A 25,399-nucleotide genomic window follows, 5' to 3' on the forward strand; every position below is an offset into this window, starting at 1 on the left:
AACACCCATATACCCACTACCCAGATTCCACAACTGTTAACATTCTGCCACACATTTTTTATTACATATCTCTCTATTCAACCACATCTACTTATTTTTAATTATGCCACTAGTTAGGAGCTGAACACACATTCAGATTTACAACCCCATAGTTCTGTATCAGAGCAGACAATAACCCATGTCCTTCATTTTTATCTGCATTTAACAATCCTTACTGAGGCAAGAAACATTAAGACATTAATTTTACGAGAGAAATGGAATAGCCTCAGAGATAGCAGCATGAGATCCAGGGCCAGGTAAATCCGAGCTCTAACACTTCCCAGTTATGTGACTTGGGGCAGATGACAGCTTTACGTTACCACCTCCTCAATGTGAATGAAGGTAATAATAGAACCGATTCCTACGATTGTTATTAATACTTGTAAAGACTAAGTGCATTGCCTGACCCACAGTACGTGCCCAGTAATGTAAGCTATTATTAGAAAGAAAGAAAAACAAGCTTCAAATCAAGTATAATAAAGGAAGATGTTTTATTTAATTAAATAAAATTATAGCAAAGTTCCAATTTAAAGAAAAGAGAAACAGAGCAGTCAAACCTTTGAACTTCACTTCCATCGAAATAAAAAAATCCATAATCCAGAAACTTTTGTACTTGAGGTTTAAGAACACTATGTAATTTTTCTGCCTTTCCTCCTTTAACCATTTGATGATAGTCAAAATTCACCATCTGGATATCAGCTGCATGTTCAGAAGCTTTCAAATGACTCTGAAAATAAAATGCAAATATTCATTTAAATGTTAACTAAAAACGATCTTATCAATACAATGTTATAAGTGGAACTTTACATTTTAAATGAAAATCTCAGCAGGTCCTTGAAATCTTACTCATCTCACAAAGCTTTCGTTGCACTGGCAGTAAAATGGCAAATTACTTGCTGATATCTTATGGCATCTTTTTCCTAAAACCTCATACATTATCCCTAAGAGATTAGGTTATGATGTCATTAATATCAGGGAACTTAAATAACATTCTCATCTGGTTTAGAAAATGAAAAATGATTTCCAACCATCAGCTTTTCATTTTTTACCATAAAAATATGACTGTTTATGTCTGTTACAGAATCTCAAAATAAAAGTTTATTTTTAAGACAAAGCCCATCAAAAATTTTTTATACCTTCATTCAATAAATAAAAATGTTTTAAAAGTTTACCATAGAAAGTCATTACCTAAAGTATAATATTCTCTAAAGTATTTAATATTGTTTATTAACAATATTAAAAACAAAATAGCCAAATAAATAAGTTAATTTTGGACTTCATTAGCTTAAACTTTAGAAAATGTCTTCTAATCATTTTGTTTAACTTAAGCTTATAATGTTATGTAACACTATAATTTATATCAATTTGTTATTGATCCAATAAACATTTATGAAAAATATTTTTTCTTTAGAAGTCAGACATTTCTTTAGGTTCTTAACTAATTAAAATTCTCAAATTTTCTCTCATCAGTACAGGAAGTCTTGCGTGTATACAAATGCATTATTCAACATTTCACCGGTTTAAAACAGTGACTATGGTTTCTAGGAGGTAGGCAAGGCAATGAACAGATGAAGGAGGAAACTGCCTGGTATCTTTCTGCCAGCGACAGATGAAAATTTTTTAGGGGGAGAGTATTCTTTTCTTCTCTACACATAAATAAGCAGATTAGAAAACAGGGTCAATTGCCTTGAAAGCTTTCCATAATCCCAATTTCAGCAAGATTACCCTAAACTGTTGCCTAATTGCCCCAAAGAGTTAATGGTTCCAACAAGTACCCAATCTTTTTCTAGGAAGTATTTTACTTCCTGGAAGAATTTGATTATTACATTACATTATTTTAAAAATACCATTTTACGTGTCCATGGGGCAGAACAGAAGAGAAAAAGGATCATACTTACCTGAAAAGCCTTACTTAGCATATGTTCACCTTCCTTAGATCCAAGCAAATTTACTATTATTTGTTTACCATATAAATTCTTAAGTGTTCTAAAATGTCTATTAAAGAAAGGAAATAAACATATGTCAAATGATAAGTCAAGAATTTTTGCAATAAATTAGGCACCCATTATTAAATAGGACCCACATGACAGTATTTTATTCTTTTTTTTTCTTTTTCAGCCACACCTTGTGGCATGTGGGATCTTAGTTCCCTGATCAGGGATGGAACTCACGCCCCCTGCTTTGGAAGCGACAAGTCTTAACCACTGGACAGCCAGGGAAGTCCCTAAACTCGTAGAATTGGCAAAACTGGATAGAAATCCATTCCACATGGTCTCAAAACTCTGAATTTATAAAAACTCAGTTGATGCAATTTCCTCTCTGACTTAAACTCCCACCTACGCTAGAGCTGTTGGAATCATCCAGCTCCCTGGCATTCTGAGGCTGAAGCTAGACAGGCATGGAAAACACGAGCCACCCAGCTTGGCTGGGAAGGCAGCGAGCGCAGAGGGCGCAAGGCTGCACCTTACACGTGCGGACATCCCACACTCCATGAGAATTCAGAGAGACCTCCTTAATAGCGTTAGCCTTAAGAAAAATAGACCCCAAATATAAGCTTTTTTTGCGCCAGCTTCTAACCATTCCAGAGGCTACAGAGCAACGCTGTCCAAAGGAAATATAATATGAGCCACAGATATAATTTAAAATTTTCTAGAAGGCACATGAAAAAAGTAAAAATCAAAACATGAAATTAATTTACGTATATTTTATTTAACCCAATACAGCTAAAATATCATTTCTACATGTAGCAGATATATAAAACAAATATTAATAACACATTTTGCATTTTTTTGCACTAAGTCTCAGATCCAGTATATATTATATACTTACAACACATCTCAATCTGGACTAGCCAATTTCAAATGCTCAAGAGCTACATGCGGCTAGTAGCTACCGTACTGGACAGCGCGCTGGTTAGAGACAGTTTTAAGGCCCAGACAACGAGACCAACATGCTTAGTGCTACCACCCCTAGAATTCATAACAGTAAACGTCACTGTCTTCCAGTTAAATTAGGAGTCAAGAAGAAATTTTCCTTAGAGCCAAAAAAACTGAAATGAATCAGTAAATACAACTGCAACTAGTCTCACTGCTTAGCAATATCAAACCCTACAGCACTATGTAAAAATAATCAGTCTTACCTGTCAAAAGCAGGTGCGTTGGCTTCAAACCCCCTTGACATACGAACACGATGAGATCCCACCTAAGATAAGAAAAAATGTGCTTAATCATAGCAAAAACCAGCATGTGGACAAAAGAAATACCACTGTTTACAGCATGTAACAATTCAGTTGCTAAACACACAACAGTAAGTTGAGTGACTGCCATTCGTGATATTCTTAAAAAAAAAAAAGTTCTAAGAGGTTCTCCTCCCTTTTATTTTTTAAAATACAACCTCATAAAAAAAAGAACTACAAGTTCATTATGAAACACTTGTAAACTAACAAGAATTTTTATTTACGTAAGATATTTTTAAGAGTGCTTCCATATACATTACCTTGTTTTAAGCTCAAACTACATGCCCTTTGTAAGTCAACCGACATTGCCATTTGAGCAATAAAAAACCAAATACAGCCAAACAAATAAAGCTGTCCTCTTAAGGCAACAGCATTCACTCCAAAAAAGATTCACATGACAATGCAGGCCTCCTGACCAAAATTCCTACTCTTCCAGGCTGTACTTGTAGACAAGTACAATGTCTACACATTTTTTTTCTCTGTTATGTTGAATACTCTATTCACTCCTCCTTCATCCAAAGATCCCACAAATTAAAAATACTGTTCCTGGAAAAACAGACTTTCCAAGGAAATCTCTCAGGCACACAACTACAGTAACAGCACATTTCGCAGAATCAGAAAATCTGGGTTAAGAGAATTAAACAAAATGGAAAATAACCACCTATTGTGTTTTGTTACAGTTTTTCTTTTCTCATATAGGAAAGTGACAGAGAGATGAGGCAGAATTGAGAACCACCAGATTCTTTCCCTGACTTTTAAACATTTCCCTGAGACTTTGGGATCAAAGTTCCCCAGAACTCACTCTTGCTAATCTGTGAACAAGGCGACTTTAAAGGGGGTGTGGGAGAAGGCTGCCATGCAGTCGGACAAATAAAACTGGAAGATAAGCACTAACACGCTCATCCAAGTTCAAAACTAACAGTATTATCGTTCACTCAGCAGTCCCCCTCCTGATCTGACGAGACAACTGAATGACTGTCCTGAGAAATCAGTGGATTCTCTCTTCAGGGCTTTTTCTTCTTAATAAGAAATTGATTAGCCAAATGTCACATCTATGTTCCATTTCATTTTCTAGTGCTTAATAGGCTGTATAAAATCTTAAACTCTGAAAGATGTGTGCTCCAGGATTTTAAGCATTTTAGGCAGCAGAAAACAGCAGAAGTCAGTACTTTATCTTTGGACTCATCTCAGGTAATTGCCTCGAACTCTATAAAAGTTCAAGACTTACCATTTGGTTTATTGATTAACATTTAACTCTCAACTGTCAAGAAGGTGAAAAAAATACAATTTTTCTCATGTTTTTAGGTAATGGCTGTGGTTGTTCCCTACTATCTGCTCCCCAACACATACACACAATTAGCTACATATCTTAACCCTTATAGCAACGTGTTGGTTAGACTAGACTAGGTTTTATTACTTAACGTTAAAAAAAAATTCTGTAATAAAAAGTTATGTCAATGGTAATAAAAGTTTTAAGGCTTTCAATAACCATAAATTTACCCAATTTTTTAAAAAATCTATAATTTTTTTAGAAAACCATTTCACTGAGTGGTATGGAACAACATCTTCTGACAATATTACTGCTTTGTGTTCACCTTTTTCGGAACCTTCAACTCAACCAAAAATTCAATGTGCCACACCATGGCCAGGCATAAATCTCGTGATGCTGACCATCTTTTAAGACTAATATAACCTATAATGTAATGCAATGATATAGTATCAGAGGAACATCACAAACTATAAATGCTAAATAACTTCCAAAAAAGGAAATCATAAGTAAAATGAAAGAGTTGCCAGCACTTGATATATCACCCTTACCTGCGTAGCACCTTACAATAACTCTTACGATGCCTCAAAGTAATTGATACTGATATTTACCTTTTCCATAAAAGGCCTGTCTCCCCAAACAGACTGCAAGCTCTCTCTGAAGCATCACTATAGTCTTTGAATTTCTCATCGGATACAAAACTATATACATCTAATGTGTACAGAATCATACACATTTAGAAGAACCCAAGGATTTAATGAACAAATCAGTGTGGAAGGGTGACTGGCACCCATTCCATGAGATCTGAGTCGGCTACTGAAGGACAACAAACCTTCATTTGGGGAGCAGAGGATTCCTGTTAGAAAATAACCAGGCATTGCGCTCAATAGCCCACGAGCCACAACTACTGAGCCTGAGTGCCACAACTACAGAAGCATGCACACCTAGAGCCCATGTTCCACAACAAGAGAAGCCACCACAATAAGAAGCCTGCGCACTGCAACGAAGAGTAGCCCTGCTCTCCACAACTAGAGAAAGCCCATGCACAGCAACAAAGACCCAACACAGCCAATGAATAAATAAATAATAAATTTATTTTTAAAAGAAAGAAAGAAAGGAAGGAAGGAAGGAAGGAAGGAAACAGCCAGGCATGACGTTGGATAGGCAGAGGAAGCCAGAACATGAAGAAACGGGTGCCTAGATCTGATGAACGTAATAGATCAAAAGTGGTAAGAACGGCCAGAAAGCTGGGAGGTGACCCGTTAGAAAACTGGAGAATCTTTCAGGCGAGAAGAAATTATGAAGACCTTAACTGAGATGACAGGAGTGGGAATGAGAACAAAGAGAAAATCCTAAGACCTAGGAGAAAGCTGGGGCGAGGGGTCACAGGGCTGCCTCTGCTGGCTCAACACTGGCCACTGGAGCAGGCGGGGCTGGATATGTTGCAAGGGCAGCAGAGTAGCATCCGGTACGAGTTCTCTAATGTGTTGTACCGTTTAAGCAAGGGAACTTGCTTAAAACGCAGATTCCTGGCCCCATTCCAAGAGATTCTATTCCAGTTGATGTGAAGTTGAGGCCATGAATCTGCATTTTAAAATCACTTCCAAAATGGTACAGATGAACCAGCTTGCAAGGCAGAAACAGACACACAGATGTAGAAAACAAATGTATGGACACCAAGGTGGGGAAAGCAGGGGTGGAGGTGGGGTGGTGGTGAATTGGGGGATTGGGATTGACATATATACACTAATATGTATAAAATAGATAACTAATAAGAAAATTGTACACATTTTGTCAGCGTACTAGATTGTTAACAATTCAATTTTACTCAATAAAAATAAAATAAAACAAAACAAAATAAAATCACTTCCACAGATTCCTTTAAAATATTTAAAGAACCTGAGATAAATTATTCATAGAGGAAAAGAGGTAGAACAAAGGACAGCTGCCTGTCTGTGACCTCTGAAGTGGGACCTCTCACTAAGCAACACTAACTTCAAGGATCCCCGAAAATAAAATTCCAGTCTGGAGAACACACAGGACACTTAACGACCATTTACAGCCACTCTAAATCAAGTCAAAAGTCCTTGTTTGTCTTCTATGAAAAAAATGAACTTGGGGCCTTGGGCTTTTTGTTTTTTAAAATCAGTATCTATTATTTTCATTCCTCTGTTAGAATGGGGGGGAAATGATAAAAGATACTCGTGAAATGAATCCATCCCTGTTCAAAGAAAGGCTAGCTTTAAAAACTACTAAGCTAAATAACAGGGAACTACTGACCCAATCCTCAAGCCAACCGGAGACAACGGGGCAGCTTGGTGGCGATTTGGCGGAACTGCTGGACAGTCTTGATGTCTCAAAAATTACTATATCAAGAAAGGCACAATTTTAAAATCTGTAGTTTTCAGCCCATAATTAAATGATGTTATATAGCCAAGCTGTGTGGACAGGCCATAGAACACAGAAGGAAGTCAGAAGGAAGTCCCACCCAAGGAGGATCGCTCAATGCAACTACTCAGGATCCAATCTTACTACATAACCAAACACTATAATTCTGAACTTCTTAAGAAGATAACACAGAAAGCAGTAAAACAGAGGGCCTATAAATAGGCTGTTACAATCTCTTACACCAGCCTGTCTCTAAAGCAAAAGCATTTACCTTGCATCAAAGCAGCGTTTTAGAAATTTCTTAAAGCAAATATTCCAAACACCGTTCTCTGGTCACAAAAACTTAGGAGAAGTAGGGTAGGGTTGGTATTCTTTCCCAAGAGAGACTGGGACGAAATGCATCTATTTAAGTCATGCCTACATGCCAGAGAGAAACCCCCTATAAGTCAAACTGGCCTTGATAAGAACTAAAGAATTTTAGCAAAGCAGTACAAGTATTAATCCTTATTCATTCCTAGCCTGTTTTTAGAATAAACTACCTTATTGAAAAGGGTCAAGTGGTCTGCAATTTTTCTCCACAATAACCATCCTAGAATGTAAGAGAGATCCAGCTGTAAACTAAATGAAGGCAAGATTTCTTCCTGTCCATTTTCTTGATACTACAGACCGAGGCACAAAATTTACTAGACAGTATATACCAGAAGCCTAAAATGAATATAACATACCTTAGGGACTAAACATGTTTGAATAAAAATAAAATGCAAAATCACAGTATTATGGGCAATCCAATATTATCTTAGGTGAAAAAAAATCTTACGTTTTAAAGATTAGACATTTAATCAACAAAGGAAAGTTTAGAAAAAATAGATTAGAATGTAAAACAGACAACATATTCAAGATGACAAGTCACAATTTACAAATTGCCAAGTAAAATTTCAGTAACAGATATATTCTTAACATTAACAACAGCTAACCCTCACCTAGTGCTGCGTGCCAGTTACTACTCTAAGCACGTCTCATTTCACCCTTACAAGAACCCTAAGAAATAGGAACTACTAATATTATTTCCATGTTACAGATAAGAAAACTGAGACACAAAGGGGTTAAATCACTTGCCCAAGATCACAGAGCTAGTAGTGGTGAGGAAGGATGCAAATTGAGAAGTCTGGTTTCAGAAGCTTTAACTACTACATTTTTCTGCCTACAGAGACTAAATTGTTATACACTAAGATACTGAGATAGTAAATATAGAAACACTCTGAAAAATCAATGTGCCATGAAAACATCAAAATTTTAATATTAAATATGGGAGCTGAATTTCTATAGGTATTGAAAAGAACATTAAAGGAAAAAATAACTAGAACAATTCCAGGACCTCTATACTTGGATTCTCATTTATGAATCTAACTATTATTATTAGACTAAGTAACAGAACTATCCTATGAACTAATACACTATCCTGAGTGTTTAGAAAATATGGAAAGTTCTCAAGAGAAAAAAAAACTGAATGTCAAAACACATACCTGCAACCCTGGTTGCTCCCAGAACAATGGGACAGATCCCCGGATTTGTATGAAGGAAGAAACAGAGTCATCTAAATACACAACCTACAGAGAAAAGTAATGGGTAAAATATTTCCACAAAGTAGTTACCTCTACATCAAAAGACAAATTTACTAACATCTAGTGCACAACACCAGTTACATCTTATGACCAATCCCTCATATATAAATTATCCTAACAAAATATCCAAACAGGCCACTAAATAAGTTGGATTTTTTTCTCAACTAGTGATAGTTCTATATACATTAACCAAGAATAAAGTGAACATATAAGCATAAGAATTATAACTTTAAAAAAGGAATTCCTTCTGAATTTCAATATTTCATACATATATCTTTATAATTCATTTAATTTTTTTTCTTTAGCTTTTTCTATTTTTCAAAAACTGATTTGAAGATCTGAATTGGACTGGGGGCATGGCCTGAATTTACAATTACATAGTTTCATAGCCAAAAATATTATAACTTTTAATTCTAGATGGTACTATACCTAGCTTTAAGAGTTGGGTTTGACTTAATTTCATCACAACCCACTTTTCTTAAGTTGTCTCGCTCTATAATTGAGGATTTTAAATTCAATACTAAAACATACGGCACTTGCAATGCCATGCTGATTAGTAAAAAATTTTGTTACTGACTTGAAGAGCCATGCCTAAATAAGTTTGTTTTTGGAATTCTTTCTTAAAGTTAATAAGCAGCCAAGAACAACCATAAAACAACATTACAGATGTCAAAGTGAGTTCAGAATCAAATAAAAATCTGTTATTTGATTATTCTCTGTGCCTCTCCCCAATACATGAATCAAGCAATATAAACACTGTATACCTGTTCTGTTTCTACAAAATTGGCGACATGACCGTCATCATTTGTTCCCCGGACATTAAACCTGGTCCCAGCTCGTTCACAGCTTAGTCTGGAAATGAGGCAAGCCTTTGCCTGTTTGTGAGCAGCATAAATGGTTCTGATTTCTACTCCCCCACACATGAGGCGTAATAACCAGTCATCACAATTCACACCATAGTGCTTGAGATGCAAGTGCAAAGACTGATTCCTAACAGAAATAGAAATAACTGCATTAGCGCAATGAGCATTGGACAACACAGCATTCATTTTAAAATGGTGCTCCCGGAACATTCACATTAAAAGGCACCAAAAATAAATCAATTCATTTACATTTACTATGCCAGGGACTGGACGAGAGAGCTGTAAAAGGAGATCCTTGGACATGTGATCTGTAGTCCACAGAAAAGAAGTAATCATTTTACGTTTTGAGAATCTGGACCCCATTTCTGTTATGTCTTTATTCATAATCTATTTATCACGTGTTCCAAAAAAGGTTTCATACACACATCCCCACCCTACTTTAGAAGGCTCTACTTAAGACCTGACTTTTATAAGGCTCCATCTTAATTAACTTAAATTTAAATAGCCAGATGGGCTAGTGGTTACAGTATTAATGCATGTCTAGAGTTTTCCATTGCTCTAAATACTTTTACACCCCAGATAATAGATGGGGCCTCGATTCCAAACTTTTTCAGGGCAATGAGCTTTGTTCAAAGGAAACGTAAAAGCCTGAAGATTAGGAAACATACAAGCAGAGTTGCTATGGCTAAAGCAGGGCTGGGGGGCTGGGGTCCTGCCACACTGGCCATGTTCTCACCCTGCTCATCGTCGCAGGGGCTCTGCCGAACCTTAGTCCTCCAAAGCACACGTGTGAATGAAGCGCGTCACCAGCCTACCACCAAGGAAAAGGCACCGTTGTGCAGAAAAACTTTCTATCTGGTACTTTTAGATAAAAAGGTGCCTTATGAAAGTGAATTTTCTAGAACACTGGAGCTTGGTTCTCTAAGTTTTAAAACTACCAATTTAAGTGGAAATCTTTCTTAAGTGCTTTGCACTATCTTGTTGACTTGCAGGTAAAAAAAAAACAATGTAACAGCATCTTCTTGAAGCCTTAGGGTCACTAATGCCAAGAATAAACAGGAATGCTGCTGGAGCAGTAGTCCCCAGCTCCCTCCCCCTCAGGCTACAGGTGCAGGAGACAGAAAACAGGTGGTGGCCACGTGCGGTCCTGGTAAACCAGATACAACCCCAGCCCCTCTCATCCACTCGGGAAAGCATACTGGAGTGTCAGTGAGTAGTAGGATTACTCCTGGGATAACGTTAAATCTGATGACCACTATTAACTTAAAAATACGACTTAAGCTTCCACGAATTACTATTATCTACATTGATCTGAGGTGAAGCTCAAACTGACTGTGACCCAGTTTGTCCAGACGCCACAGCTGAGGCCCATGTCCTAGCAGAGGCATGAGAGACTTACTGTCCCCCATTTAACTAGAAGCGGGATCAATGCATTTGTTTAGGTAGAGTTTCTCCCTCTGCCATCAGGTTTCATTTTTCTTTGCAGTCAATGCCTTGCTGTGTTAATTCTATTTAAATTTACAGCCAACTCTCAACTAGCAGCAGCCTCAAATCTCCAATGGGGTAACACCACCTGGGTTTTTGTGATACGTATTCACTACTCTCTGGCTACAAAACTTACTTGGTCGTATCCTGGAAAACAGTTCTATGAAGCTGCAAGGGTATTGTACCATGAATTCTAAAAGCTTTTATTTTTCTGTGCTAAGTGAAGTTCAAAGCTCCAGTCCTTAGCAAAACTGTAGAAAATGAGCAAAACTCAGCAGCAAAATTGCTGACCATTTAGCCAATGCATACGCGCCTTCCTGGACTTCTAATCATGGCAGGAAAACTCTTCTCTCTCAATCTAAGAAATCTGGGGTAAGAATGAGCAGGAGGCAAAAAGGTAAGGACAGCTGCCCTTACCTCAGCTGCAACACCGATACCTTTTTCAGAAACTTCAATGTCTCTCCCATCGGAAAAGTGTAGGGCCACCTGAGCAGACAGGACTCCGTCCATTCATCTGTCCTAATGACCCCCCCTCCCACCACCCCCATCGTCTCCTCCTCTGCTAGGCTCCAAGTCTCTGACTATAGTCCTCCAGAGCTCCTGTTCACTCTGCCCTCTCTGTGCCACTCCTCTGGGCCAAGACACCTCCACGTGAGCTACAACGTGACCAAGCTGTTGCTCTAAGGTTAGGTTCCTATCCTAACGTTGTTGACTTCTTTTTAAATTAATTAATTAATTAATTAATTAATTATTGGCTGTGTTGGGTTTTTGGTGCTGCACGTGGGCTTTTTCTAGCTGTGGTGAGCGGGGGCTACTCTTCGTTGCGGTGTGCGGGCTTCTCAGTGCAGTGGTTTCTTTTGTTGCAGAGCATGGGCTCTAGGCACGTGGGCTTCAGAAGTTGTGGCACTCAGGCTCAGTAGCTGTGGCTCACAGGCTCCACAGCACAGGCTCAGTAGTTGTGGTGCACAGGCTTAGCTGCTCCACGGCATGTTGGATCTTCCCGGACCAGGGCTCAAACCCGTGTCCCCTGCATTGGCAGGCAGATTCTTAACCACTGCACCACAAGGGAAGTTCCATGTCGTTGACTTTGACTGTTTTGACACCCAGAGCCTTCCCTAGGACCCTACAGGCAGATGGTGAAAGTGGGAGGGAAAGTATGCAGTGGAGGGAACACCTTGAGTCTGAACTACTGAGGGAGGCCCAGAGCAGACTCCGGGGACTTTGGCCTTATAAGTAAACAAATGAAATACAATTTGTCCATTGTGTTAACGAAAAAAGTCAACACTGATGCAGACTGTGGACAAGAGAACAGCTATACTAGAAATCTGATCTGCTCCAATAAAGCGATACTAATTACAGTCATGTGGACTCTGCTCCTCATTAGTGCATATTTACAATACAGCACATTTATGCATAATCGTGAAATATGTCACAGTTACATATTTTATTACAGTTAAGTTTTATTAAGTCCTTTTTATTACAGTACTAAACTTTATTCCAGTGTACTATTTCCTCATAGTCGGGTGCTCTTAAATCAAGATCATCTACTTACAACCTTAAAATTAAAAACAATAAGGGAATGTGGGTCTAGAAAGGCAATGAAAAGGAAGGAAGGAAAGAGGGAGGGAGAGAGGGAGGGAGGGAAGGAAGCAATGCTGCCAGAGAAAAGATCTCAAACTAAGAATAGTAAATATGAGTAACACGATTCTGTTACAATTAATTCATTCCAAATTTCAAAGTAATATTTTAAATATATGTCTGAAATGGAAGGTCAGTCTAGATCAGGGAGAGTCCATGGGTTTCACACCACATGACAACTTTACTAAAGTGACGGTAGGGATCCTGCAGCAGGAAAGGGTGGTGTGCTCAACTGGTAATGCCCACTGCCGTTCTCTCTGGATCTGCTAGGCCCCAGAACACCAAGCTGCTGCACAGCACGTGGCTATCAAGGGGAAAATGTAATACGAACTCACCAGAAAAATCTATTATCGGTTGTCTGTTCCTGCATGCTACGATGGGCATTAAGACTCAGATCCAAACTGACTCCAGATGCAGACCATGCAAAATAAAAGTTTCCTGAATTTAAAACTTTTCGCACTTCTGAAATACGATCCTCATCTGAAGAATCAATTCGTAGCGATATAAATTCAGTGGAAGTAACTCGGAAAACTTCAGATTCTTGAATTTTTCCAACGGACATACATCCAGTGACTAGGACCAGATAATGTAACATAATATCACCTGCAAAAACCAAAGACTTAATTGGATGAAAAGTCCCAATGTTTTCCAAACTACTCAAAGTTTCTTCCAACTTTCTTCTCTTGTCTCCACCTTTTAAAATCTGACATTGTGGTTATTTTAAATTTATCATAGACATGTTTAAGTCCATAACTAAGAAGTTGGGGGAAAAAAAAAAACTTGGGGAAAAATCCTTGTTTAAATACATTTAGTAAAATGAAGCATTTAAACCCTAAGAATAATCTCATAATCTTTATGAGATTGTTCCTCTACTTAATCTAAGAATATGCAAGATTTATCAAATTTAAAAAATATACGTGTTATCTTCCCTACCTTTCCTTTATGATTGTTAGGAAGTTCAGACAAGACAATGAATGTGCGAGTTCTTTGTAAACAGTAAGGTTGAAAAAATGGAACATAAACATGAGCTGCTGCCGCTGCTGATATGCAGAAAAAAAGTCCTTGGTCACAATATATAAAGCAATTTGGCTTACAAAAACTCATAGAGATTTTTTCATCTAATTTTGACAAAAATCCTGTGCAATGAGTAAGAAGGCGGAATGAAGCAGTGGTGTACTTTGAATGTGTGCCCTGCATCTTGGCTCCTCCACTCTTTATTCTCTAGACCAACTTCACTGAGTTAACATAACCAACCTGAGATACCTGCCCTTAGAAAATAAGATGGAAACGAATCTCATTGGACTCTGAGGATGACCCAAGACAGTATTAGTTAAGCGCTAGGCACAGTGCTTTACATGTGATAGATTCACAACAAATGGCACATCTCCATTTGATAGACAGGAGCTCCTCAAAGTATGGTCCGTGGACCAGTGCACAGTTACCAGTTCACGGTGAGAAAAGGAGCCTGTTCCAGAACAGAAAACGACATCACTAAGTTCACCATTAGGTCTAGCTCACTTCTTTTTTTCTCCATAGTAAGACTTTCTCAATGAAGGAAGCCACATGTTGATTTGCATGATGGTGCTGGCCTCTTTATATCATCCAGACAGATAACAAAACAGTTCATGGAATGTAACCAGTCCTTGGGCCACACTCCAAGTCACACTACAGAATCACAAAGGTTACTTTGCAGCCCGTCATGACACCAAGTAGCAGAGACAGGCTCAAGCTGAGACGTTCTGAAGACAAAGCAGATGTCTTTTCCACTATAAACCAGGGAAATCAGAGTGTGGTTCCCACTAAGACATCTTTTCCTAAATGCACTGAAGCAAAGAAAAAGGGCAATGCCCTGATTTTCTCTTTTGACAACTGATATCAATCTCTTAAAGTGTTCAAATAGGATGCTGTCTCTGGAACTTAAAGTCACAAGAGCATATAGCATGCCTTTTCAGGCAATCAGCATTATCTCAAGATTAGCTTAATTAAGGTTCAAGAGATGCTACCACAGTTATAGCTCAAATATAGAGTCTGAAATAGTTTCTCTCAAATCCTTAGAATTATAAAAACAGAAATGAAAAAACAGATTAATTATATTGACTACTTACCAAGATTTAATCGTAAGACACCTAAAAGTCCATAGGCATCTAGAACTTTGGAGTATGTACTCTTGATTGCCTCTTTTTCTGCTGATGCTATTAAAAAAAAAAAAGTTTTAGGGTGAGAAAAAGGACCTGAAACATCAGATTCTATTTAGCTATAAAGCCAGAGTTTCAACCAAAAGTGTCTAAATCTAAATCTGATATTCTGAACATAAATGCACTGCATAAAATATTTTTTCAAACCAGTAACTTAACAGTTTTTCCCAAAGAATTAACAAGTTGCTCCAGCCCCATCTCTTCACTAATCCATCCTCCCCTAAAGGTCTAACGTACTGCCTTTAACAATATTCATGTTTTGGAGGCTGCTTTTGAATTTTCTTCTCTGTCCCACTGATCTGTTCACCTACTGTTAATACCAGGAATGCAGTGTGGTATACCTCCTATAGGACACCACCTAACTCCTTAACAAAGAATCTTCCAGAACCTAGCCTCAAAAGACCCTTCTGTTTCATTTTTCATTACTCTCCTCTCCTTTCTACCTCCTGCATCTTATGCTCCCATCACATTAAACTCTTACTATTGCCCAAACACGGTCTTTTACATTTCTGTACCTTCGCACAGCGACCTGGCTTTCTGCTCACAAGAATCTACCCAAACTTTGCTTCTTGGCAAAATTCTATAAAAACCTTATAGAAACACAGGCACAAAGTCACTTTCCAGAAACCTTTCTTTACTCCTCCAGGCACAGGTCTTTCAAAGAGCTCCCTCTTCACATTGCCAAAATATACTCATCACATGTCTTTCTCATTAGCTAGCCTGCTCCTTGAAGACAGGAGCTCTGTCCTATTCATCCTTTCATCCCCGACACTTAGAACAGTGCTGACACACAGAAGACTACTAACATTTAAATAATGAAAGCTGATGGCAATACTTGACCACAGAGTCTAGCATGGGGATGGGGAAATCGTCAGTCTGGCCTTTGTCTGGATTTATTTCTTCTGCTGTAAAGTTAATGTTATCTGCTAATGAATACAACCCACAGGATAATTTCCCTAGGACGGGCTGCTGTGGTTGTTCTACTGAGAAAAAAACAAAAAACAAAAACAAATCCTGAAGCTTCAAAGGTTAGCAAATACACTTACTAAAAACTGGACACAGAACCAAAGAAACATAAACCACAGCTAGTATCTCAACGAACAAATACTACACTCTAAGGTCTACAAATCTGGAAAAGGTATGAGCCTCTTTCTCATTCTGTCCTTTCCCTTCTGGTTTTTTCCTACGTCACTGCTCTCCCTTCTCTATTCTCCACCCTGCACCCCTCGAGTCACCTCTTAGCTGACTGGTCTGCTCCTTGTTTACCTCTTATCTCTTGCAGTAACCCCTTTTCCCTTTCCTCATTCCTCTAGATCTGTACATGAACTATACAGTATGTTATAAATTCTAATAAATATTCTAATAAATTGCATTCTGATACAGCATTATAGTACATTTTGACAATACTTGTGTGTTCCACCTTAGAAAGCATGTAAGCAGAGTCTCACGGCCTTCTCTATCTTTACTGCCCAAAAAATGGCTGTCTTCTCAGTCCACTGCTTTCCTAATATCCCACAGCACTCTGCAATAGAGCTTTTTTCCTCTGTCTCGAAGCTCTTCTCTGGGGTTCTCCAGACCAGCTCACTTTCCCTGCCTACCTCACCTCTTTTCAGACCATCCACTCTTATACTTCCTCCTACTTATCCCACTTCTGCCTTTGAATGAGCTGCACTCTGCTAGCTGGCAGCACAGGCTAAGACTGAATGACTCTATCACTCAATCAGCTGATACTGTCACAATTCTCTAGTATGTTCGTTATTAAGGGTGGGTGTTCATTATTAGGGGTTTATCTTTATGAAACCACCAGTACGCAGTTAGGGAGTGAGGAAGATTTCCCCAAGTCACTAAAGTTATGGGGATTTGATTTTGATTCTGCATATTCCTAGAGTTCCTGTTATTATACTATATATAGAGAGAACAGTTACTCCTAACATTCAATGACAAGAAACACAGCTAGAAAACATCACAACATACATTTTAACGTTTTATAAAGTAAAACAGGAACTCCTTCCCCTAAATACTGCCTTGTTAAGAGTACCACATGTACAAAAACAAACCTTAGAGAAGCTTGTTATATCTCTGATGATAGAAGGCATGGCTTCCAGGGCAAATACTATTCTAGAGTTTTACAGGTTACATGCTCTATGCATTTCAGATACTATCACCAGTACAGTAATATAGAAATTATTAGATGTATCTATCAGTTTTAGCAGCAACTATTTGGGTTCACATACCAACAGCTACTAAGGGTTAAAAAGAAAATACGTTTTTAATATTAAGGCATCACCTTCTCTTAGAAAAGAGAAAGTCATTTTATAATGTTACCATGCAACAAAATGTTTCCTCTAATAATGCATAATAATTACATTTTCATTAACTGTGCTCCAAATATATGAATCTACCATGTCTTTCAGGCCCAAAGAAGACCCGTCTATTAGACTGTCACCTGATTCAAACATGCAAACAAATGCCATGCTGCTTAGTTATTTGTGCTTTTGTATTATATTCTGAGACTCAAGAAACAGTACACATACACACACAATTTAAATCAAAGTGCATATTCTTAGATGAAAGTATGATAAAAGAAAGAAAAATGACTCAAAGAATAGATGAGATGCCATTATCCCTGCCAGGAATTATTTTGACTTCCCCTAAAAATATTAAATGAAAATTTTAAATGATTTTTTAGAGTGACGAATATTGTTTTAGCTGAGATACTTGTATGTTGTTTCTGTGATGATTATGACAGTAGCTAACTAGTTACGAGGCTAGGTATTTTTCACGCGTTATTCCATTTTCACAAGCACCGCATGAGCAGAATTACGACTATTTCCATTTGACAAGAGGAAACAGGCTTAGAGAAGTTACTAATTTGCTACTAACCCGTCTAAGCTTAAACAGAGTCAGAAAACACAGCTTCATGAGGGATGGGGCTTTGTTTAGTTCACCACCCTAGCCCCAGTGGCCTAGCTCAGCGCCAGGCACCCAGGAGGAGTTCAGTAACTTATGTTCGATGCACTGGTGAATGCGATTTTAGAGCCATACGAATTTTTAACTCTAGACACTTCCAATTTCATAAAAGAAAACCAAGTGTTTTCTTCTTAAATATTTTTAATCTAAAGGACTGCAGATGATTACCTATTTTTCCATTTATGCATCAAAGGTTTGGGGTGGAATGGAAGGAGGTCTTTTGAAGGCTGTGGGAGGCCAGGTAGAGTAAGAAGGGTGGCCCTGTTCATGCAGTTGAAGCCAGAGGTGGGGAAAAGAAACATCCACTTGGGGGGAGGGGCAGCACGGCAGGAGATGCTGAAGTCTGAATGGAGTGAGGAGGATGGTGTCCATCCAGGGATGGTAGGAGTGGCCTGGCACGGGATATTGGAGCTTGAGAGGGGTGGAGAGGGCAGGGTGCACTGGAGGGAGCCCCAGGCAGGGTGCTGGAGCCCCGGTGGGGTGAAGAAGGCACCCACGTGGTGGAGGAGGCTGCAAAGGGTCAACAGGAGAGTGGTTACACAAAGGGGAATGATCAAAGACCACAGAAGCAAGTTTCTCACTGTCAGAGAAGGGAACTGCAAACATGGAAAGAGAGAAAACTAGAAAGGACACTGCAGTGTTGTTCGAAACTGGAGTTACCAATAATGAACTCGCGGTTTTCTAGAGAGACAAGACAGACAGAGATATAAATGGGTGGGTACAGCTATGTATGCATAGACATACACACTTATGTATTCTCCTTAGTTCTGGCCATTGACAGGACCTGTGACCAGCAACACTCCAATAACAAACTGCACTCCTAGCACCCGGACCTTGCCTTTTAATACCATTCTTCACTAAAAGGAACTAGGACTCCTCGAAGAAATGGCTGATTCCAGGAGAAGGGCAGGGACAAGATGAGCCTATAACATGTTTCTGTGCCAGAAAGTAAGGGAGTGTTCAAAGAAATATGGAGGCACGTCACAAGAATGCAGAAGCTGGCTTAAAGGGGCTTCTTCTACTGGCTACATCTGGGACAATTTGAGCATCAAAATAAATTATGTAAGAGTAACAGATTATAACCCACTGAATAAACCCATAAATGGACAGTTCGGAGAGCAATCGGATCGTACATAGTCTCAAAGTACCTCACCTCCAAACACGTATTAATTACAAAGGAAAAAAGAGCCGGCTAGAGACACCTGGCAGACACCACCTAACCCAAGGAATCAAAGTGAACACCAACAGTCATGAGACAAGTTAAAACTGTGTCAACTGACAGGATACAATGAAAAGGACACAGCAGCACTTCTGTAATATTCCTGCCATGATAATCTCAATCTGAGCATAAAGAACCATCAGACAAACTCAGAGTGAGGGACTTTCTACAAAACAACTGGCCTTCATCTTCAAAAGTTTTACAGTCATAAACATCAAAGACTGAGAAACTTTTCCAATTTAAGGAGACTAAAGAGACATGATAACTAAATAAAACGTACAAAATTCAACTGGATCTTTTTTGCTATGAAAGACATTCTTGGGACAACTGATGAACTTAAATGCAGTCTGAGGATTAGACTCTATTGATGGTTATATTGTGGTTGTGCAGGTGAATACCTTTCTAGGAAATATGTAATGACGTATCTGGGGGTGACAGGGTAACCTGTCAGCAACTTAGCAGTCTCAGATAGTTTAGAAAAAAAGTTCTTTGTACTGAACTTCAACATTTCTATACATTTGAAATTATTTAAAAATGAAAATTTTTAATGTAACCAGCAAAAATGACTTTTAAAAATACACATGCATATTCCTAAATTAAGAAGCTTTTATCTCTAAATGACATTAAGATAAACTCTTATAATACTATGTTATTCCCTCCCCATATGTATATTTTTTTTAATTGGGGGAAAAAAGATTCCCTTATTTTATGAAACTCCATGAAATACGAGAAACATGACTAGAATGGACCTAATTAAATTATTGTCCCACTTCTCTGGTAATTTAATTTTAGAAAATAATTTGAGACTCTCCACTATAAAGAGATTACTTAAAGTAAGGAAGCCATAATACTTTAAAATCATGTGACAGGACTTCCCAGGTGGCGCAGTGGTTAAAAATCCGCCTGCCAATGCAGGGGACATGGGTTCCAGCCCTGGTCAGGGAAGATTCCATACGCCTAGGAGCAACTAAGCCCGTGCACCACAACTACTGAGCCTGTGCTCTGGAGCCTGTGCTCTGCAACAAGAGAAGCCACTGCACTGAGAAGCCCGTGCATTGAAAGCAAGAGTAACTCCCCTTGCCACAACTAGAGAAAGCCTGCACACAGAAACGAAGATCCAACGCAACCAAAAATTTAAAAAAAATTTTTTTAAAAATGTGTATAACATTTAGGTAAAACACAGCATTTGTAACAACTTTACTCAATCCATCCCCATCTTTCTTTTTCCCTTATTACTCTCCCCTCACATCCCAGGCTTCAGCCAAAACGTGTAATGTGTTCTCCCCCTACAGTCTCCATGTTCTTTCCTCCCTTCTCTCTTTCGTTGTTCACAGCGTTCTTTCCATTCTGAATACTTGTAAGCCATCTTTGTGCTTCCAAATATTACCTACCTTTCAATACCTAACAAAAAAATGTCACTTTCTTCCTGAAGTTTTCTCTGATTACTCTGGCTGGAAGGAAATCTCTTTCTTCTCTATACTACAGACAATTGTCTACTAATAGCAATAGAAACTAGGTCTTATTTCTTTATATCTCAACACGATACCCACCTAACACAGAGACTCTAAACACCTCTTATTTCTTTATATCTCAACACGATACCCACCTAACACACAGACTCTAAATACTGCAGCTGTTAAGTATTCATCTAATAGAAAAAAATAAATGGACAGGTTTTGACACAAAAGGGAACGTTTTGCTGGTTTTAAAATAATACACAAAGGGAATTCCCTGGCAGTCCAGCGGTTAGGACTCAGTGCTTTCACTGCCAAGGGCTAGGATTCAATCTCTGGTCCGGGAACTAGGATCCCACAAGCCATGCAGCATGGCCAAAAAAAATAATAATTTTTTTAAATAAAAAAACTTTTAAAAAATAATACATAAAAAGATAAACATTTTATCCTCCCATTGATATAGTATTTGAATGCCTTCACTATTGAAGTTTAACAATTCCTCATAGTGATGTCGGGAAATTTTCAAATGTGATGTCTCTGGTGGGGCGTGAAGGTGAGGGTGGGAAAGCTGGGCATTGTTAGATGACTGCTACCCAGGGTTTAAGCTGGTGACGTGTATAAAGTGGCAGAGGGTGTTGAGAGCTCAGAGGAAACAAAGTGAAAGAATGAGCAGAAATGAAAGTTCAGGAAATCTGGTGATACGAAGTTCAGGCCACTCACTCTCTTGCTAGTGCCATCTGTGCTTTCCATGAGGGAAACAGACTGCTTTCCTAAGAGGAGTTTTTTTTGCTTTCTGTAAGAGAGGTGTTATTTTCCCCCTCCTTTTCATGTTGTTATTAAACAAAGTGCTAGGACAAATAAACCTTTCTTTTTATAAGTGACTGATTTCTAACCACCAGTATGTAGGAATGGCCAAGAAACCCATTGTTTTAGGAGTCACTCTGAGCCCATCAAGATCTTGAGCAGTTCGGCTGAGGCAAAGCGGGCCACACCTCTTCAGCTCACGTGTTAAGCACAGAAGAGCCTGGCTTCTGAAGTTAACTGCTGTGACACCTCAGGCATCAACAGTACCTAACTCCCTCCTTATTTTCCTTATTTAAAAAGGAAAAACTTTTCTTCCCATGTCACATTCAACACTACCTTTCATTTATGCTTTAAATCTTAGTCTTCAGTCTAGTGCAAATGTGCATTTCCTGAGAACACAGAGCTATTTTAAGCATAAATATATAATTATAGCTATATTTGTAAACATACCCTCATATCTTTAGAACTGATCATCCAAAGGCCCTCTGATTCTACTCTAGTGAATATATGAATATGAATCAGGTCACAGAAAAGAATTTAAAGCAAAATAAAATATGCACCATAAATATTTATTCTCATGAAAATATATATGGATGAAATTAAATGATGTCCAGGGTTTATTTCAAAATAAACGAGGATGGCGGAGGGGGGAGATAGTGGATAAGGGATATATTGGGTTCGTCAAAAAGTTCATTTGGGTTTTTCCATAAGATGTTACAGAAAAACACGAATGAGCTTTCTGGCCAACTCAACAGATAAACACAAGTGCCTGTGATAATCTCTGAGGTTGGCTGGCAGATACATGGGAATCAATGACACTGTTCTCTCTTCTCTGAAGTATGTTTGATACTTCCCCAGATAAAATTTATTCTGACAACAATCTTTGGTATTCTGGATAAATTCAGAGAGGAGAGAAGACAAGATAACCCTGGCCAGTCAGTGGGAGAGGACAGGCTATTGGGATTCTAAGTGATCCAAGAGGTATTTTCCTCCAATTAATCAAAAGTTCAATAGGCACTAGGACTTTCATAAACTTGAAAGAGGGCAATAAGTTCTACAACCTTGAGAATGGCCCCATGGTCTGCTGTTCCCAAGGTTATCATCTATTCATCAAATTATAAATATATAACAAATTGGGAAAGAAGGCGACTCAGCAATTACAGAATGGAGATCGCAGGAAGGGTAAATATTGTTATTGCTCTGTCATAAATGTTTTCCTTACAGTCATCCAAAACAAATTAGCTTTAATATCCTCCTCTGTCAAAGTTATAGTTCCAGAATCACAAGCTTGCCTTTATCTATGATCCCAGAAGTAGTTAAGAAGTATTTAAGGGACTTACCCGGTGGTCCAGTGGTTAAGACTCTGCGTTCCCCAGTGGTTAAGAATCCGTCTGCCAATGCAGGGCACACAGGTTCGAGCCCTGGTCCGGGAAGATCCCACATGCTGTGGAGCAACTAAGCCACAACTACTGAGCCTGCGTTCTAGAGCCCGTGAACTACAACTACTGAGCCCATGTGCCACAACTACTGGAGCCCATGTGCCACAACTACTGAAGCTCGTGTGCCTAGAGCCCACACACCGCAATGAACAGTAGCCCCTGCTCACCGCCATTAGAGAAAGCCCACGCGCAGCAACAAAGACCCAATGCAGCCCAAAAAAACTTTAAAATAAATAAATAAAATAATAAATAAATCTTAAAAAAAAAATACTCTGTACTCCCAATTCAGGGGGCCCATCTCTGGTCAGGGAACTAGATCCTGCATGCCACAACTAAGAGCCGGCACAGCCAAATAACTAAAAACTAACTAAATAAGTAAATAAACAAAAGGAAGTATTTAAAACTGCATAAAGCCATGAGCTACTGATATCCTACAACTTAATAGAGATAACATATTCATTATTTTAGCTCTGTGCATGTTTCAAAATTTTTTGACTGAACAAATTCATGACTGAAGGCAAGCCCAACCTCCATTTCCTAGTTAAGCTACCAGAAAGTAATGAAAATAGAAGCTATAGAGATGATCTATTTATAGACTACAGAAAACACTCAAATTTAACACACCAATTGTTCTCCGTCACATTATTCAACACCTATTTTTGCTGGACGGGCTTGTGTCATATGACGTAGCTAGCATTACTCAGCATTGCTGATGATACTCTTCCGTCTCAAATGAGATTTTCAGGCAAATAAGATAAGAAACATACGATCCGGCTATAGAAATTCAGATGAAAACATAATTATATACCTATTTCTTGATTTTCATGAGTTGTGACTCTAAAATAGAGGCTTATTAAGCATAGGATAATTGTGACACAGTGGTTACACGTGCATTGCTAATGCCACCATCTGAATGCAAACAGATAAAATTCACTTATCTAAGATCATCAGATAATTAAAAAGTCATCTCTTTAAAAACTTAAATGGTATTTTGAAGATTAAATTTAAATGTCGCTTTCTCTAACTTCTGATGAATTAACAATATTTCAAACTAAATATCCAGTGAAGGTCCTGCCATCCAATGTCAACATTTTGCTGTGGCTCAAACCTTCCAGGTGGGAACCGACTATCTTTCCTTAGCTGATACAGAAGACCGAGCTGAAGAAAGCCAGTAAGAATATGAAAACAACATTACAAATTAGCACAACCTTCCTGGAAACACAATTTGCCTGTGGTTGCATGCACCACAGTTTGTGGTTGGCTTATTTGCATGCAGGTACTACTCTAGTGTAGAAGCAGAGAGCCTCTAGTCAGAGGATCCTCGAGACCATGCAGTCCAAGCTACTCATGTGCAGAAGAACAAGACTAGAGGTTAAGTGATTCATCCAAGATCATATAACCAGCTGGCGCTAAAGCCTCTTTCCATTTCATCACACATAAAGAGAAAATGATTTTAAAGGAAAAACGTTTTCTTTGTATTATTAAATAACTAAAATTCCAGCTGAAAGATACTCAAATATCCAACTTAGTGTTCTATGTAAATTACACATCCCAATCTTGGCAACATTTCAAAATAAAAATAACCATGTTTCACTCATTTGTGCAACAAGTATTTACTGAATGCCTACCATATACCAGGAGACTGGCAAAGTTCGAAGAATAAACAAGTCAGTGCCCCAATATCTTCCGCTGGGAAGACAGGCGTTACATAATCATACAACAGCAAAATTATAAATTATACTAAGTACAATGATGGCATTCCAACAGACTGCAAAAGGAAGACCTAATTTAAGATTGTTCGTTGGGGAAGGCGGTGGTTACAATAGGCCTGCCTGCCTGCCTTTGGAAGTGACCTTTAAGTTGAAACCTGTGAACAGGAAGTTAGCCAAATTAAGAGCAGAGGTAAAAGTGTTCCAGGCAACATCTACCTACTCTGCTAGCAGAAATTCCATTCCTAAGAAAATATCCAACAGAAATATGTGTATGTATGTGCACCAAAAGACATGTAAAAGGATGTCCATACTAGAGTCATTTATAATAGGAAAAACTGGAAATAAAGCAAATGTCAACAGAATACTGGAATATTCATACAATGGAATACTACACGGCAACAAAAACGGCTACACTGCTGCTATGCGCTACAGCATGCATGAGCTCCCACATTCAACACTGAATGAAAGAAGCTGGGTACGAGAGAATACATACTGAACGATTTCATTTACGTTAAGCTGAAAACCAGATACAACTCATCTATGATGCAAGTAGTCAGGACAGTGATTATCTTTGCAGATCATGATGGAGAGAATAATTGGAAAGGAACGCGAGAGAATCTTCTGGAGAGCCAGCAATAATGAATGTCCTATTCTCAACCTGGTAGTGGTAACATGAATAGGTTCACTCTGTAATAAGTCATGAATACAGTGTAAGACTGAAGAGGGAGGCAGGGACTCGATTTTATTGCAGGTCATTTTAAAGAGTTTGGATTTTAACTTCAGTGACCAACCACTGAAGGGTATTAAACAGGAGAATAAGATCTAAACTGTGTATTTAGGAACACTGGAGAGCGAAGGAAGAGCAGGTTTGAAGGAATACCATGGTCAAGGTGACCATCAACCCAGCACCTATGCCAACCCTTCCTTCCTCACTATGTAGCCATGGTACATACAGGTAGGGGTATCATGGGAACTCAGTCACAGACATTTCTACCTTCTTTTGCCAAGCACCACCTGCCCGACCCAAGTAGCACCTGACATCCCTGTAGCCACAGTAGTTGGCAGGACA

General features: G+C 38.6%; 1 protein-coding gene across 7 annotated transcripts in view; it reads right to left on the reverse strand.

The window, feature by feature from the left end:
• The window catches only part of SYNJ1 (synaptojanin 1), an 83,618-nt gene that overhangs the window by 47,273 nt on the left and 10,946 nt on the right, over nt 1-25,399 (reverse strand). For 6 of the 7 annotated variants that reach the window (XM_057696950.1, XM_057696946.1, XM_057696944.1 and 3 more), the window contains 7 exons: nt 14,643-14,729; nt 12,873-13,140; nt 9,316-9,541; nt 8,453-8,536; nt 3,179-3,240; nt 1,938-2,034; nt 597-766 (listed from right to left, as the gene is read on the reverse strand). In XM_057696950.1, coding sequence (XP_057552933.1) covers nt 597-766; nt 1,938-2,034; nt 3,179-3,240; nt 8,453-8,536; nt 9,316-9,541; nt 12,873-13,140; nt 14,643-14,729 — 994 coding nt within the window. Of the gene's footprint in view, nt 1-596; nt 767-1,937; nt 2,035-3,178; nt 3,241-8,452; nt 8,537-9,315; nt 9,542-12,872; nt 13,141-14,642; nt 14,730-22,519; nt 22,593-25,399 lie in introns of those variants that run through there. The other variant, XM_057696951.1, reaches the window with a different exon arrangement.

Source organism: Hippopotamus amphibius, chromosome 10 (assembly GCF_030028045.1).
Source record: "Hippopotamus amphibius kiboko isolate mHipAmp2 chromosome 10, mHipAmp2.hap2, whole genome shotgun sequence".
In the NCBI taxonomy this organism is placed as follows: Eukaryota; Metazoa; Chordata; class Mammalia; order Artiodactyla; family Hippopotamidae; genus Hippopotamus; species Hippopotamus amphibius.